Source organism: Trichogramma pretiosum, unplaced genomic scaffold, assembly GCF_000599845.2.
Source record: "Trichogramma pretiosum strain Unisexual culture from Peru unplaced genomic scaffold, Tpre_2.0 scaffold63, whole genome shotgun sequence".
Taxonomy (NCBI): Eukaryota; Metazoa; Arthropoda; class Insecta; order Hymenoptera; family Trichogrammatidae; genus Trichogramma; species Trichogramma pretiosum.
In genome coordinates, this window is record NW_019640834.1 from 403,309 (window position 1) to 419,092 (window position 15,784).

The following is a 15,784-nucleotide window of genomic DNA, read 5'->3' on the forward strand; positions in this document are numbered from 1 at the left end:
TAGCATTCCAAATATACGCGCGTAAATGCGTATGTTTTCAGGAGGCTTAGTCCAACTTACCATCTGTATCTGTCTGTTTTAGCGAAGGACTGGGGCCGCGGAGGACTGATGCGTCAACGCGCTCGTACCCTGGAAAAAGAGTAAAAGTTTCGACCGATTTATTATATCCAGCACCTTTGCACTGGTGCTGAAAGAAACAAGATATACTTGTAATAAAGTCCATCGCTCCTCGGCAACGAGATGAAGAGCGCGCCCAGCTCTCAGATACGTACTCAAGCCATGTATAAAGCAGTTCAGCCTGTCACCGTTATAAGTACGATTAATAACAGTCCGTGCACGTAAGTATTATAAGAGTTGCCTCGAAAAAGAATGAAAAATTACACCGGGCTCTGGGCGTGTTTCGAAATTATTATAAAATTTCAAAGATGCATTCTTCGAGATTAAAATTTAGTTGACTTATCAACGAGTGGATGCCTCCCCTTACCATGTTTACTTTGTAAATTATGGTACATATCGTAACGTAAATCGTCCAAAGAATTGCTTCTCGTACCGATACAACATTTTAAATAATTATTTAATTTTTGAATAGTATCACGATTGACCAGAAAAATTTGCTTCTCGTGGAAATGTAACTATTCATGCGCTTCGCCTTATTCCATGAAAATGAAAATGTGCGTGAATCACAATTTTTCTACAGTTGGTACTTAGTATATGAATTTACGAAAAAAAGGAGATAAATAAAAGTTAGCGCAGAGTTATTTGTTCAAGTTGAAGAGGTGGTGGGTGTTTCGAGAGCATCAAGCAGCATGCGCTCTTGCTACGCGCAAGTTGCGAATGACGTCTAATTAAAAGGGAAGAAGATAGGTTAATGAATGCTTGAGAGTCGCGACCAAGCGAGCGTACGTACCCACACACAAATGCACAGCATATACACGCACTCATGTACACATATATTTATACCAAGGCTCACGCGTATATGTACACAACTAGCTTTTTAGGACATTAATCAAAAACCGTAATTAAAAAACGTGCAGCAGCCAATTCATTAATCAATGCTAAGTGAAAATAAAATACTCTTTTCCATCTTTTGGTTATTGGTGTATGAATCGCGTTAACACTTGACGCTTTGCGAGTGCAAAATTGTGCCGAAAAAAATTTGAATCGCAGATAATTTTTGGTCTACTACGAATTAAATGAACGAGCAATTAAAAAAAAGACTCACCGAAACTTACCCTCTATTTTCCTGAAGATTTTAGCTGTGGCTCAATATATTTATGCCAAAATCTGCTCTTGAAAAATGAAAATTTAATCAATTTTCAAATAAATGGATGAAGAAAATAAAATGATTCTTTACCGTTTAAAATTTTTCTGTCAATTTGTATTTTCATTTGGATTTGTAAAAATTTGTTTCGATAATTATTTCTTACTCTGAAACATATTCTGTGAAAGTACAAAAATTTGTTATTTTTTAACAATCGATGAAGTGTTTTATTTCATGTTGCACAGAGCACGAGTACATAAGATAATAATACTTTTATTTTTAGTATAAAAATCACAACAAAATTACATGAAATCATCAAACTATCTATGCGATTCAGCCTTTAATTATACAAATAACAACAATAAAATTGATAAATTCTTCTAACTTTTAGATTTTTGCTTCGATCCAAAGTCAACGTCTTCCAAACTCGTAGCTGGTGTGGGACGATACGTCGAGTAGGGATAATTTTGCGTTGGCTCAACGGTTGCCCTTGGCGTAACTGTTTCCGCCGAGTCGTAATCGTAATCAGAGCTCTGATCGGCGTTCTTGCTACCAGGTGGAATGTAAATACTCGACGATGGCTGTATGTTTACTGTGGTCGTCGTCTTCTGTCCGTAAGTTTGCTTATTATTATTGCTACTGGTTTGGGTGAGCGAGCTCGGATTGTACTGCGGCGAGCTCGACTTGACTCTACTGATGATGGTCGGATTGACGACGTAGCTCAGGCCGGTCTTGGCTATCGTATTGCCCGGCACGTTGATGTATTGCTGCGCGCCGCCGACGTCTTTGTTATGCTGATGCCGCTGAACCGCCTCCTGCTGAATGTGCGCCAAATTGGCTTGCTGCGCGGCATTCTGAGACAAAAGTCGAGCCAGAGCCTGTCGCATGAGCTGCTCCAGCTGCTGAATTTTAATGTAGCCAGGGGGTGCGGGTGAACTGTCGCTGGCTGAGGGCTGCTGCTGGCCGGATATGCTCACCAAGCGGTAAGTGGCTTTCGGCAGGACGACGGTGCGTGGCTGATTCTCGGTATCTTGATTGTCGAGCTGATTGTAACGGCTCGGGGTGCGATGAGTGCTCGACTCGCCGTCTAAATCCTTGTCCGAGGAAATGAGATAGTTGACACCGTCGACGTAGTTGCTATCGGGCTCAGAGTTGTTTCTCACTTTGTTTTTGTGGTGCTTCTTGCCCTTGACGCGACGCGATGCTTCGTCATCTTCGTAATCGTCGTACGGGAGCTTGCCGTGATACCCCGGGTGGGGTGGGTAAGGTGGCTGATTGTAAAAATTTGGATAGTAGCTAGAATATGGGGGTTGGTAAAAATAGAACGGGTAGGCACCTGCACCACCGAATGGCATGGGACCAGCTCCCAGGGGACTACCCATTCCCAAAGCTGGATTCAAGCCTAAAGCACCAGCAGACAGTGGCCCAAGGCCAGACGTCGAGCCCAAGCCAGCGGTATGTCCTAGAGCAGGAGTAGCTGATGATCCGGACGAAGATGATCCAGCTCCCGAGGAAGATGCCGAGCTAGCTTGGTTTGCGAAATTGGTCAAGGCAGCATTTGAAAATGCAGAAGAGGCCGTGCCATAGCCCGACGCAGGACTGTACGACCCGAACAAGTTGGTGTATGGGCTACCACTTGCGTAGGATGAAAGAGCACTCGGATACAGAGGAGAACCTTGAGCTCCGCTTGTCGTTTTTGTCAAACTATCGTAGGATGGATAATACGAATTTCCATAACTAGCGGAGTAAGAGTCACGAGCATCAGTCTTGGGCGCGTAAAGTTCAGGAGAGTAATGCAGAAGCCCTTGGCCTTGACCTGACTGACTTGTATGCGGATGATGATGAAGTTGCTGCTGCTGCTGCTGAGACGTTTGCTCGAGGCCTCGTTTCATCAGCTTGGGATTGTAAGGATACACTGGGTATATGGGTAAGAAAGGTTCATCATTAGGATTTGTGCTCTTGCGAAGCCGCTGCGTACAGATTACTGCTGGCGAAAGCAGCAATAGTATCTACAAAATGAATAAATTTTATACAAAATTTGTGTCACGTATTTCATTTAAAATCTGAAAAAAAAATACTAACGATGAACTTCATGATGGATTCGCCTTTGACCTTCGATAATTTTATGTATAATTAAACGACGAGTTACATCGAATTATTTGCACATTTAAACAAAACGAAATATGATTAAAATTTCAAACTGCGCTCGCACTCACTGAATTTTTCCAACCTCACGACTACACGGTTCGACGTTCAATGACGGATCAGTCGACATTGAATTTCTCCTTTATACCACTGGACCCTAGAAAAATCGTCGAGAACTAGTTTGTTAGTCCGCTGTGATCACACACGTGCACGGCTGCATGGTCAGCATCGACAGTGTGTAGGTATGGCTGTTTGAGCTACACATGCCTGTGTGTGTGTGTGTGTGTGTGTGTGTGTGTGTGCGTGTGCAGGTTCGCATTAGTGTGAGAAACACACCGACGACATTGCACGTTAATACTACTACCATTACTACTACTACCGCTACTACAACTACTATTAGTACTCGTGAGCAGTGAAAACGGAGACATTGATTCCCGCAAGATAGGACCGGTGTATCTTGTCGCACATTGCTTTACAAGAGAAACATACGTATGGAGTGAATCATGCACAGCTTTTGTGAGTCTCGCAACGACGGATAGCAATCATAACTTAGCGAGAACGAGAGTGCCGTTTGCTCCATATAAATGATCCGAGTGAAATGCAAGTTATACATATTACGTGCGCACATTTTACGTATGCCCGTGTATGGAATACACTAATACGCGGACGAGAGAGAGAATGACGTGGATTGAATAGCACCGAGCTTTTTTGTCAACGAAAAGCTGCCTATCGAATTAAAAATAGCATCTCGATAAAAAGTCTATCAGATCCGTTCGTTCAAATATCATATCGTGTACTAAATTTCACCGCCTTCGAGGACTTTTCGTTACCAATTTTCTTACAATTTAATAATAATCAACGGCTATCAGTGTGATCAGCACTTAGAAGCGAAACGATATTATTGCTACCGACTTCAGTATCTACAAAATCAGCCAATTGTACTATTAGCCAAAATCTCATCAGTATATTTCATTATAAATAAAGAAAGTAAAATTATTATAAGATTGGGAGACTCTCAAGAAATAGTTACAATGCGAAAACGATTTCTCAATTTCCTTCCTTTGGTATAGAATTTTCTCGATACTATACGAGGAATAGGTGTGAGTACGTCTATAAAGGCGCTGCGCGCTCAAAGATACATTTGTTCGAGTGTGCAGCGCAGTACGAGGGCGTATATGAATATAGATATACAGTTAGCAAGAGCCGCGCAAAATTACCCAGAGATTAGAGCGAGCGTTAGCATTGTTCCTCCTCTCCCTTCGTTCATGAAATTCAGCATCGATCGGAATCACTTTCTTCTCGCTTCCTTTTCCTTCGGCGAGACTACTACTACTGCAGCTAGTACCAGTACTAGAGCTGTTATTTCGAAAGCGGCCTGATCGAGAAAAAGATCTGTCTCTCCTGGCTTGGCAACGAAAAAAGAAATGGTTTCGCTCTTGATTCAACTTTTTTATTTCTGCAAAACTCGGCTATCTTGTTTCGAGGTGACACCGCGCGCGCATGCTCGCATTTCAGTTCTCATCGAGAAGTCGCAGTACCCGTTGTTGTTATTGCTCCAGCCACTGTCGCTGTGTGGCGGCTGCTGTATTTTAGCTTTTACTTTCACTCCGAGTGATGCGAGCCAACAAAACTGAATGTGATTATGAGAGAGAAATGAAGGGGGATAGAGAGAATAAATGAGAGAGTGTCTTTGATAGGCGTTGACGACCACACCTTACTTTTACACCTGCTATACAATATCTTTATTCGATAGTTAAATATTAAACTTCTTATAACTATGTTTGTATACGATGATGATTTGAAATTAAAATACCTGTTTTAAATTGTTTATTTCATGTGCTAAGACTTATTTCGAATATAACGAATAAGATATATTTCGTTATAAGATTTATTTCGAATGCAATGACTCTCATTTTCCGAAATTTTCAAAAAACATTCAAATTATGGCTTATTCAAGTTACACAGTTATAAAGGATTCTGCTCCATTTTGTGAACCAGTTAAAATTGCATCTCAAAATTAGAGTTCGATCTCTTTATACTTGAAAGATAAAACGTTGAATTCAAATTTTTAATAACCGTGGAAGTGGATTATGAGAGCGATTTTCCCCTACTCGACGTCAAAAGTCCGCTCGTACGCATACTCGCACGTATAGCGGTTTACTACTCTGCAGGGTGGAAATGCTGCTGAGCGCGATCACGATGTAACTTGAAAGCATTTCAAAAGAATAATTGCATACTTAAATAATATTTTATTTTCCATACTCTGCTAATATAATATATTAGTAATAATATTCGCATGTGTAGTACAACAGAAAAAATTGTAGATAACTTTTAAAATACGTACAAAAAGATTTTCGTGCAAGTATTTAATAAGGGCTATAATCAAATTTATAAAATTATCAAAATCCGATGATTTAACATGTGCTTTCGCGTGAATCGTTTATGAGTACTCACATTAATTGCCTCTTCAAGAAACAGTGAAAGTATAAACAAAAAATTATTGTCAGTCGAACGTTAAAACTAGAGCTGCTTCGGTGCAATTAGAAACACGAACTTCGGCCGAGAAAACGCTCGAGTATAAAAACTGAGATAAACGTTTGGAAACGTTACGCAAACGATACTATTAATGCTTATATATATATTTCCAACGAAAATGCTCCATTTTACAGCTTTAATACTGAAATGTATGTTTTTATCATTACGTAGTATTAATAATTCATAGTGACGAACATTGTCAAGTATTCATGTACTTTTATTAAAAGTGATAAATGAACTGTTGGTTTTGCTCCGAATCCCTCAGTATCAGTGACGATCGAGAGAATTTCGTTCGAGACGTTTTTATAAAGCAACTTTCTGTAACGCGTGTAATCATGTTTTGGAATGAAAAAGAAAGCAAAAATAAGTTAACTGCGTTTCCACTATAGAGAATTACAGTCATTATATACTTCTTTTGCTACAACTATGGTGTCTTTTAAATTAATAGTACTCATTCAATTATTTTCATCAGGTGTGTGAATATTGACATATTATCTGGATTTTTTACTTAATTTTTCCCTATCGCATAGTATTCGCGATTTCATATTCTTGTATAAGAGGTGGAGTTTTTGGAAATAATAATTATATTCTTTGATTTAATTGCTTTTATTGCAAACAACAATAAGCGTATAACAATATTTTCATTTTTATTTAAATGTATTACTTAAAACATCACATAAAATAAATTCACATAATAACTTAACTATAACAGTAACATATGTTTACAAAGTATAAAAATGTGTATAAAAAAATTCTCACAATAAATACTTAAACTAAAATCCTGAGAAAATGTATTGCACGTAAATTTTAATTTTACACAGTCTTTGAAATTCAGTATATTTTGATTAAAACAGAATAAATAATGAAGAAGAACTCATGCAAGATTGGAACAAAGATAATAATGAACAACTGAACATACAGTAAGAACATGAGACTCCTTTTTTTTTATAGCGAGGAAGTTTTCGCTATTTTTTCATTTTCTATTAGGTACAGAATAAGAAATTGTGTCATAAGTTGAGTCTGCGTTAGATTCAGCGTTATCAAATAAGGATTTGGTAGGATACTTTTGATATCGAGGATAATAACTTGAATATGAACTACCTGAATCAGATATTTCTTCAAACAAACTTGATGGTTCTTGAGACGAATGAAAATCTATTGAGTTTGACAAAGTTGAAATTGAATCGGTCGGTAAATCTTTAAATGGTGACTCTTCTGTGAATTGAGCATTGCTAGGAGATCTGAAATTCGAATGTGCGTCCGAGTATGGCATTGCACCTGGTCTGAAATTATTTTCAGGCCCTTTAAAAGTAAAGTCAGATTGAAAAGAAGAACTGGAGCTTGGAAATACACTTTTTAAATGTGTGAAAGCCGAACTGTCGGATGATTGCCCACGACCAGCAAAAGGCCCTTTATGTGTGTGAGAATTTAAACTTGAACTATAAGATGATTGACTAGGAATACCATAGCTCGTGGAGGGAAACGAGTAAGACATTACTGGTTGACCGTAGCTATTTAACGTATGTTTTGTTTGATGAGAATGCGATGAATGAGGAAATGAACTCTTCATACTATGCGAATTGGCACGAAGGGAATTTACACTCGATGGTGTCACAAAATTCATACCCGAATTGACGTGACTAAGTTTCATGGGCACGCCTCGAGGATGAGAATCATGATTTGCATAAGTACTACCTTCCGAAGAAGCAGGCACGTATTTACTAAAATCTTTACCGGTAAAACTAGAAGATGGTGATGATTGAGGGGACGACGACATGGATAATTGATAATTATTAGACGTAGGTGAATTACTCGAACTAGATAAATTATAAGTCAAGTAGGATGAAGATGGTACAGAAATGGTATAAGTTGGCGACGATGGCGAGGCGACTAAGGACTGCATACTGTAACTAGAGCCACTTTCGCCTGGGTGCGTGGCCGATGGAGCAATGACATAATTCGTAGAAGGGGTATTCGACGCCGACTGCGACAATAGCGATGCCGGCAAACCATAAGAAGCGCCTCTATTATGCGATATCAATGAATTAATTGTGTTACTGAGCGTGGACGGTGCCAGGTTTAATGCCTGATGCCCCTGCGAGTAATCTCCCTGCCCAAGTACAACTGCGTAATTAGCACCCAATTGCGATGGTGATATGAGCAATGGTTTGTGAATCGACGACGGTGAGCCATAAGTCGATCCTTGAGATAAAATAGCTATCTGGCCAGTTTTTTCAGGGCTAAACAATCCCAAACTGCTCGGAGAGTATGAGTTGAGCGTGTTTGATTGCCCGCCGAGGATAGATGCAAAATTTGTACTAGCGGAAGGTTGATTATAAACTGTGTTTCCTAAATTAGTAGCCGAATGTCCGAAAGCCGAGTTGCCGAGATTCGAAGTAACTTGAGCTTGGCCGAATACTGAATTTCCTAGTACACTGGGCGTCTGACTGAAAGCCGAGTTATCAAAATTACTCACGATTTGCCCCAGCCCGGCATGACCTATGCCACCGGTAGATTGACCGAAAGCAGAATTACCTAAATTCAAAGTTTGTTTCAGAGCATTATGATTATCTAAATTGGCAAGATTCTGCGAACCATATGAAGATAGGCCCGGCGATAGTTGAGCTTGAAGATTATAAGAATTTTGTCCTAGAGCATTGCTTATTAGACTAGCGCTACCGTGACTTCCGTATCCACTCAATGCAGACACACCATGACTGTATGCCGGGGAAGCTTGCACAGGTGCTAATTGTAAATTTGCGAAAGAAGATCCAGTGAAAGGTAGGTTAAAAGGATAATCTGATATTCCTCTTTTATTTTTGGTGAATCTGAATTTTTTTTGATGATTATTTTCTCGGCGAAAAAATCGATTTTCTTTACAGGACACAGATGATAGTGCCACTGCTATCAGTCCTAAGAATATCTGAAAATGTTGAAATTCATTAATTTAATCTAATGAATAAAACTATCAAATAAGGGAATTAAATATTCAAAGTAAGTAATTATGATAAGAATACGAATAAGACTAAAATAAAGTATAAACTCACTAAAGCCCGCATGTCTCATGCGAGAATCGCGAATAGTATAACTATACTTAGCGATGCACTATTTTATTCCGAGTATTAGCCACTACCGTTTGAATTAAAGTGGCAAAGTCGCTCTGATGCCATTACTGACCGGTAGAAACATTTTATATCAAGATCCCCTCTTGTTGTTGTTGTCGTCGTCGTCGTCGTCATCTTACCTTGCACTTACTCTCACGAAGGTGAAGGTAAGCAGGTCTGGTATACATGCCACATACCGTCACACATTCAACACGTTTCTCTATAAACATAATACATAGATATCGATTGTATCTTTACTAATGAAATTTACTCCATTAATTCACTGTACCGGAAACATACATGCATTAAGTGAAAAGCATGATTGATACGTTAATTCGACAGAGACGTACAGAGCCAAGTTGCCCTGCTAACTTTTCAGTTGCCTCGATCGCTTCGTTGAAACTAAGTGACAAATTGAAAAATTTTAATATTTCGCATTGTGTCATAGCAGGTAAAGCGCGTGATAATTTTAAACAGCCTGCTAATTTTAAAATCAATTATATATGCTCTCTAGATTTTCATTCAATTGACAACAAAAGCGAGTATTGTATGAATTTCGCTGCATAAATGGAATAATTAATTATTTACAGAGATAATAATAAAATTGACAATGTACTTATTGAAAATTCAAATTTCAAAATTGTCGACTTATTTTGAGATCAATTTTCCATTAAAATATTTTCTGGCATTGGCGTTCTGCAATATATATTTGAAGTTATCTCTTTAAATATCTCACTTATTAACAATTCTAGTTCGAGAATAGTAAAAATATAGTATTTTTTATTTCATCGGATTATTCTTTGACTTATACTTCATACATTTTTAAGATAGAAGAACTCGGAAAATTTTCGTAAGAAATGCTGATTTAATCAACAATGAATTAGTATCTTCCCAATTTGATATGTCAGCAAGGTAAGTTTTCAATGATTTTAAATGAGATTTCACAAACACGATATATTTGGTATGATCGTAAGACGTTCTCAACTTGCAAAACTAGTAAACTTGAGCTGTATATATAAGTTTAGTATAGTAAAAGCGCATAAGAACTTCTAGTCTAGTATGGTAACAAGAGACGAAGCAGTTGAGGCATGTCATACGTTGTTTATACGTGTTTGAGAATATGAAAAGAAAAGTGAGAGTTTCATTAATGTACATCGCGAGTTTATCTAGTTCAATTTAAAATTATTTGAGGTATTTCTTAGTTATTACAAGATTTATGAACGCTGAAAAGTAAACAATTTTGATGACTTCTCTTCAGAGTATTCTTAGTGGAAATAAATTACTCTTTTTTATTGATAAAACAATCCAACCAACAAAAAATTTGTTCATATAAAGACCCAGTTTATTTCATTCTCTTCATAATAAATTTTTTAGTTTTTCAGAATATAATCATTCAAATTTATTACTATTCTATAGACGAGAATAAGAATAAATTTTGAAAGCATTGATGCGCCTGTGTTTCTCATTTTTCTAACGCTGCATGTCGATCGGGTAAACATGTTGCAGGCGACAGCTTTCATATTATAAGTTCATTTACTAGTTCATCATTTTTATTTTTCTCATTATTTTGTATTATATAGTTCAATCACAATTTTAAATCCACTTATATAAAAACATTTATTTACATTTTATGAAATAGATTTATTATTATTATAACGTAAAAAATATTTTATAATTGAGAATAACAATTTTTTTAATAATTATAATACAACTTTTTTATCAATGTATTTATTATTTAAAGATTGGTATAGCTTATCGTTTAGGTCGTGAAGATCTTTTTTGGGCTAATGGTGATTTATAATTCCAAGTAAGTGTTTGAGCAGTTTGACCTACTGGTCTTACCTCATTAGGTTGATAATAAGCGAAGAATAAATTGTTTGTGTTTGGATTAAGAGCTGCATTAAAAGCACCTGGATGATGTGCTTGATTAACTAAATAAGCATTAGCTGAGTTAGAATTCGTTGTCAACGGAACAATTCCTAGAGGGAGACTAAAGTGATGAGGATGGGTAATTTCTTCTGGATGATGAATGGGACTTGTTGACACATGTGTCAACTGTTGTTCTCGTGCAAACGGAAAAGGTAAACTTATGTAAGAGGGTGAATTTTTAGAAACATCTACAGAAGTAATTTCTTGAAAAGCAGACCCCGGTGTGGGAATAAATCCACTTGACGGGAATAGTGATGGATTTACAATTGATGGGTTAAGTCCTTCTTGAGATGATGAAGAAACTTCTGATGCTACTCCTTCAGATTTTCCTATTTCATGATTGCTTGTTGTTACCTGCGATTGTTTTATTTATAATATTCATTGTAATAGTAGCGCTTCAAATTATCTATGGAAAATAAAAACTTACCGTTATTGGGTTTTGTTGAGGTGATATTTGATGGAAAGAAATGTGAGGGTTACTTTTTTGATTTTGATTATTGTTTTCTGAATATTGAAATGAATTATCTTGATTAGTCAAAGTTTGTAATTGTGCAACTATTTTAGCGTGTTTTAAAAATTGCTGTTCATTGTAAAAATTGGGTAAAGTTTGATGTTCTTGCAAATGCACAGGATAATTATTTTCAAAATTTTCTGGTTGACCATTCACATGATTGATTTGCAAATGTTCAATCTGTCTCGGATTTTGATTTAGTAATCTCAATTGTTCAGCATTGGGAGCATAATTCTGATTCAGAGCTGGTGCACCATAAAGATTTGATATTGCCTGAGCATTTTGAGTCAAAAAATGTGCTGCATCCGATATATGATGGTTCAGATTTTCATTCTGAATAATTTGTTGTTGTTGTTGTTGCTGCTGCTGCTGTAATTGAGTTGTAAGCTGATTTACGTTATGTGCAATATGGTTTTTATAGAAAAGTTCGGGGCTATAAATTGGCAGTTTTTGATTTCTCGGAGGTAGATAGTTAGCTGTATTTTGCCCAAATGGTTGATCATTTTGACTAGATATCGGACTTACTTCAATAAAATCAGTAAATTTTATTGGGCTTGGTATACCTTGGGCAACAATAGAATCTTTTGTGTACTGATCATTTAATATCGGCTTCATCAAATTAAGATGTTCTTTTATTGAACTCATTGGATTCGGTGGCCCATATTGACTAAATGGACGTCGAATGTGATTCCTCAGTTTATTTTGAAATTGGTTTCGATATTTATGGATTCCAAATTTACTGTGCTTTGCTCGAATTAAATGTAGTGGTTTTTTAAAAAATAGATGAATAAAATCTTTTCTGTCTTCAGCTTTTAAATTTTCTCGCAAAATTCGATACGCATCAAAATTATTCAATTCTGCTGATTTATCAATTAGGAATTCCGTCGATGGGGCAGCTTGATGTGCTAGTACTGAACATATATTGATCAATACTAGCTTTAGTACCTGTAAAGTCATTTTACAAAATCAAATAAAGGCATTGAAAATCCATTAGTTTTATAAAACTTTCTTTTTATCCGAAAAATTTTTTTTTGAGCAGTATGTTGAAAATAAAATAAGAAATAATGATCTTTAAACGATTGATATTCAAAGCTAACGAACATTTGAAATCGAATCAAATATTTAAATATTGAAAATGAGAAATAAGAGTTTGGAAGTAATATCAAAATACATTCAAACTTACCAATAATAATTACATGCTTTTTAGAATTCAAATTGCATTGTTTAAAACTCTGATAAGTTTATTTTGCACTGAGATACAGCTGTTTCCGTGAGCCTTTTTCCTATATTTTACGCGTTAAAGTTTTTCTTCTTTTTGCGTTTTCTGGAAAGTTATGTTTTTGGTTACCTTTCGTAACTTACAGAGGGTACCGTTTGAGCTCTATCACCAGGGTCGCATAAACTTCTTCAGAAAATCAATGCTTACGTCCGTCAACACTTTGAAAGTGATCGAACACACAGATTGCTTTCCATGAACAGTTGAACACACATTTTTTTCATTTTTCATTATTTGACGAAATTAAATCATAAAAGTATCGTTTGAGTGTAACTTATGAGTTTGATCCCTCCCAAAGTGCGTGCGGCCGTAAGCATTTATGTTCAGAAGAAGTATATGCAACCCTAGTGATAGAGCGGTATCAAACGGTACTCAAGTGACCAAAAACATAACTTTCCAGAAAATGCAAAAGAAGAAAAAATTTAACACGTAAAGTACACGAAAAAGACTCACGTGAATAGCTGCATCTCAGTAAATAATCAAAATCTTAAAGTTTTGACCAATGCGATAAGAAAAGAAAAAAAAACTACAAAAAAATCCTACAAAAAATTTTTAAGTTTAAGATGTATAAAAACCCTTAACTTTAATTTGGAATTTAATAATTGAATACAATTTCTGCTTGAGTAGCATGCAGTAAACAAAAATGTATGTTTCTTAATTTTTTTTAAAGAAAATAACACTTCTTACTAAGTTGTATTTCATGGTTTCTTCAATCACAGAACGAGCTTGTACACGTCAAAAGATCACATTTTTCAAACTATATCATTTATGATATCTTAAGTTTGATTTAGTTATAGCGTGATTTACACTACTTTTAACACGTCGTTATTTACACTAGCTTAAGAGTTTTTACTTTATAGCAAGACTGATCCTCAAGTACTGGAGCCAATTGTCGGCATGTCGCATGTATAAATACACTTGGGTCACGACCACACACGAATTACAATGGACTTTCTTGTTAACTTTCATCGGCTAAAGTTGGCCTCAGAAATGGTAATATAAAGTTGAATTGAAAAAATAAATTTTACATTTAAATCCTTTTTATATAATAGATCATGGAAGTTCTTGACATATTGGCTGTAACTTCTATTTTTTTATCACTTATTATCAAAACATAATTTTCATTTGAAATCTCAATAATTACAAATTAATCAATGTTGTATAATGGATAATTATTTTCCTATAAGATTATGTTCATTCAATTTAAATAAAACTATAAATATTATCGATGCATTGATTATAGTTTTATGCAAGTATATGTGACACATTTTTTTCAAATTTATGAATAAATAAGAAGGCCCCATTCCACTCACGCATCGAAATCATTTACATACAGTGAAAGTTACAACGTTTTTTTAGTTACCTACTGCAAATCAAAAAATGACCCCAAAAATTATTCAAAATGGAAATTGAATAATTATTCGACTCATGTTCACAAGTTATTATTTTTTAAAATTTTATTTACTCATTAATAAAGTATTAAATAGCTACTTGAAAAATAAATTACATTCAACTGACATTTTCAAATTATTTTTTCTTTTATTACTTCCAGTGTTTTTAAAAAAGCATAACACATGAATAAATCAGAAATGACAAATAAAATTGGTTATTTATCCTGCGATATATGGAGTGTAGTAGCTAGGATAGTAGGCTGCCCCATAAGTCGTAAAAGCATAGGGATAGCTGTAAGCCGAGGCGTAATAAGGGTATCCGTAAGCCGCGGTGTAGGGCGCAGTGTACAGTATTCCGCGCTTGTTTCTCGGCTCCGCAGCTTGCCGCACCTCGGGCTCAGGATGATTGGGATTGAGCTCGCTGCTTACTTGTTCGGCTATTGGCAACCTGCCAGCGTAAGCTGCAGCGATGAAAGCCAGAAGAAGGAATACCTGTAGAATCATAAGTACGTTAGCTACTGTGTAGTTTCTATTTTTTCTTTTTAACATTTCTTCGAGATTTGTTGATTTCAAATAAGCTCGTTCAGAAATTATTTATGTTTGAACATGATATGATTCGTAATTCAATAATTTACAATGAAAAAAATGTGTCATAAATTCTACCGATGTTTGATGGCGAAGTAATTATTTTTTATGAAGTATTGAGAAAAAAATAATAATTTTACTATGATTTATCATATTGTAATAAGCTATAATGTTAAAAAGGTCAATATGTTTCATTCTCACTTGAAACTTTAAGATAATTTTTAAATTTTTCACTGATATCCAGAATCATTTGTGATTTTAGCATTTTAGAAGTTTGGCAAAAACGATTTTTATTTACAAATACTTACTATTGAAGATTTCATTTTTTAGAAAAGAGTTGACGTGCTTCAAATGACTGAGATCACTCGTGAATGATAGTTAACAGCTGAATGAGACTCCTCAATCTGGAGCTTTGATTTTTATACTCATCGCAATTGTCGTGCTTGACGAAATGATTTTTGCATTCAAATGTGGCTCTTGACGGGCGAAAATCTTCGCAGTAGTCGAAGATTGATCAATCCTCCGAGGACAAGTGTACGTCCCGGGATTTATGCAGGCACGTGCTGTACGTGCATTATAATCCAAGGAGGTCCTCATAATAAGCAATCCATTGAGTAGAGCAAGGCATTTATGTCTACGTTATTATGCGAGCATGTGAATGTGCGTGCGTTGGAGAAGTTAGTCAAAAACACATGTATGCATATATTTGAACCTTTGGCAAGGCGCCAGCGCACAAGAGTAGCTGAAAGTTTTACGATTGCCGTGTTAGCTCGTGCAATAAACTTTTGAATATTATGGTGCATAACACAATAAGTTTCGTCCTCTATGCCGCGTATTTATCATTAATATTATGTCACACGATGTGACTAGACGGCGACGCAAGACTTGCCATTGATACCCGACACGCAGCATATATCATCCTTGTGCACGTACCCACATGATTACTGACACCCCGGACTTACAATGAATATTAATTAATAATAGTTTAACCTTACGATTACTTTTCTTATGTAATATTGAGACTGATTACATTAATTTGATTATTGA

The 15,784-nt window shown here is 36.0% G+C and overlaps 1 protein-coding gene across 1 annotated transcript; it reads right to left on the minus strand.

Moving 5' to 3' along the window:
* Positions 1 to 6,914: 6,914 nt before the first annotated feature.
* LOC106655895 (uncharacterized serine-rich protein C215.13-like) lies at positions 6,915 to 9,081 on the minus strand. Its single transcript, XM_014376493.1, has 2 exons — positions 8,989 to 9,081; positions 6,915 to 8,864 (listed from the first exon to the last, which is right to left on the minus strand). Exons 1-2 carry the CDS (start codon positions 8,998 to 9,000, stop codon positions 6,915 to 6,917), a joined length of 1,962 nt encoding a protein of 653 aa, XP_014231979.1. The 5' UTR covers positions 9,001 to 9,081.
* Between the last annotated feature and the right edge of the window lie 6,703 nt (positions 9,082 to 15,784).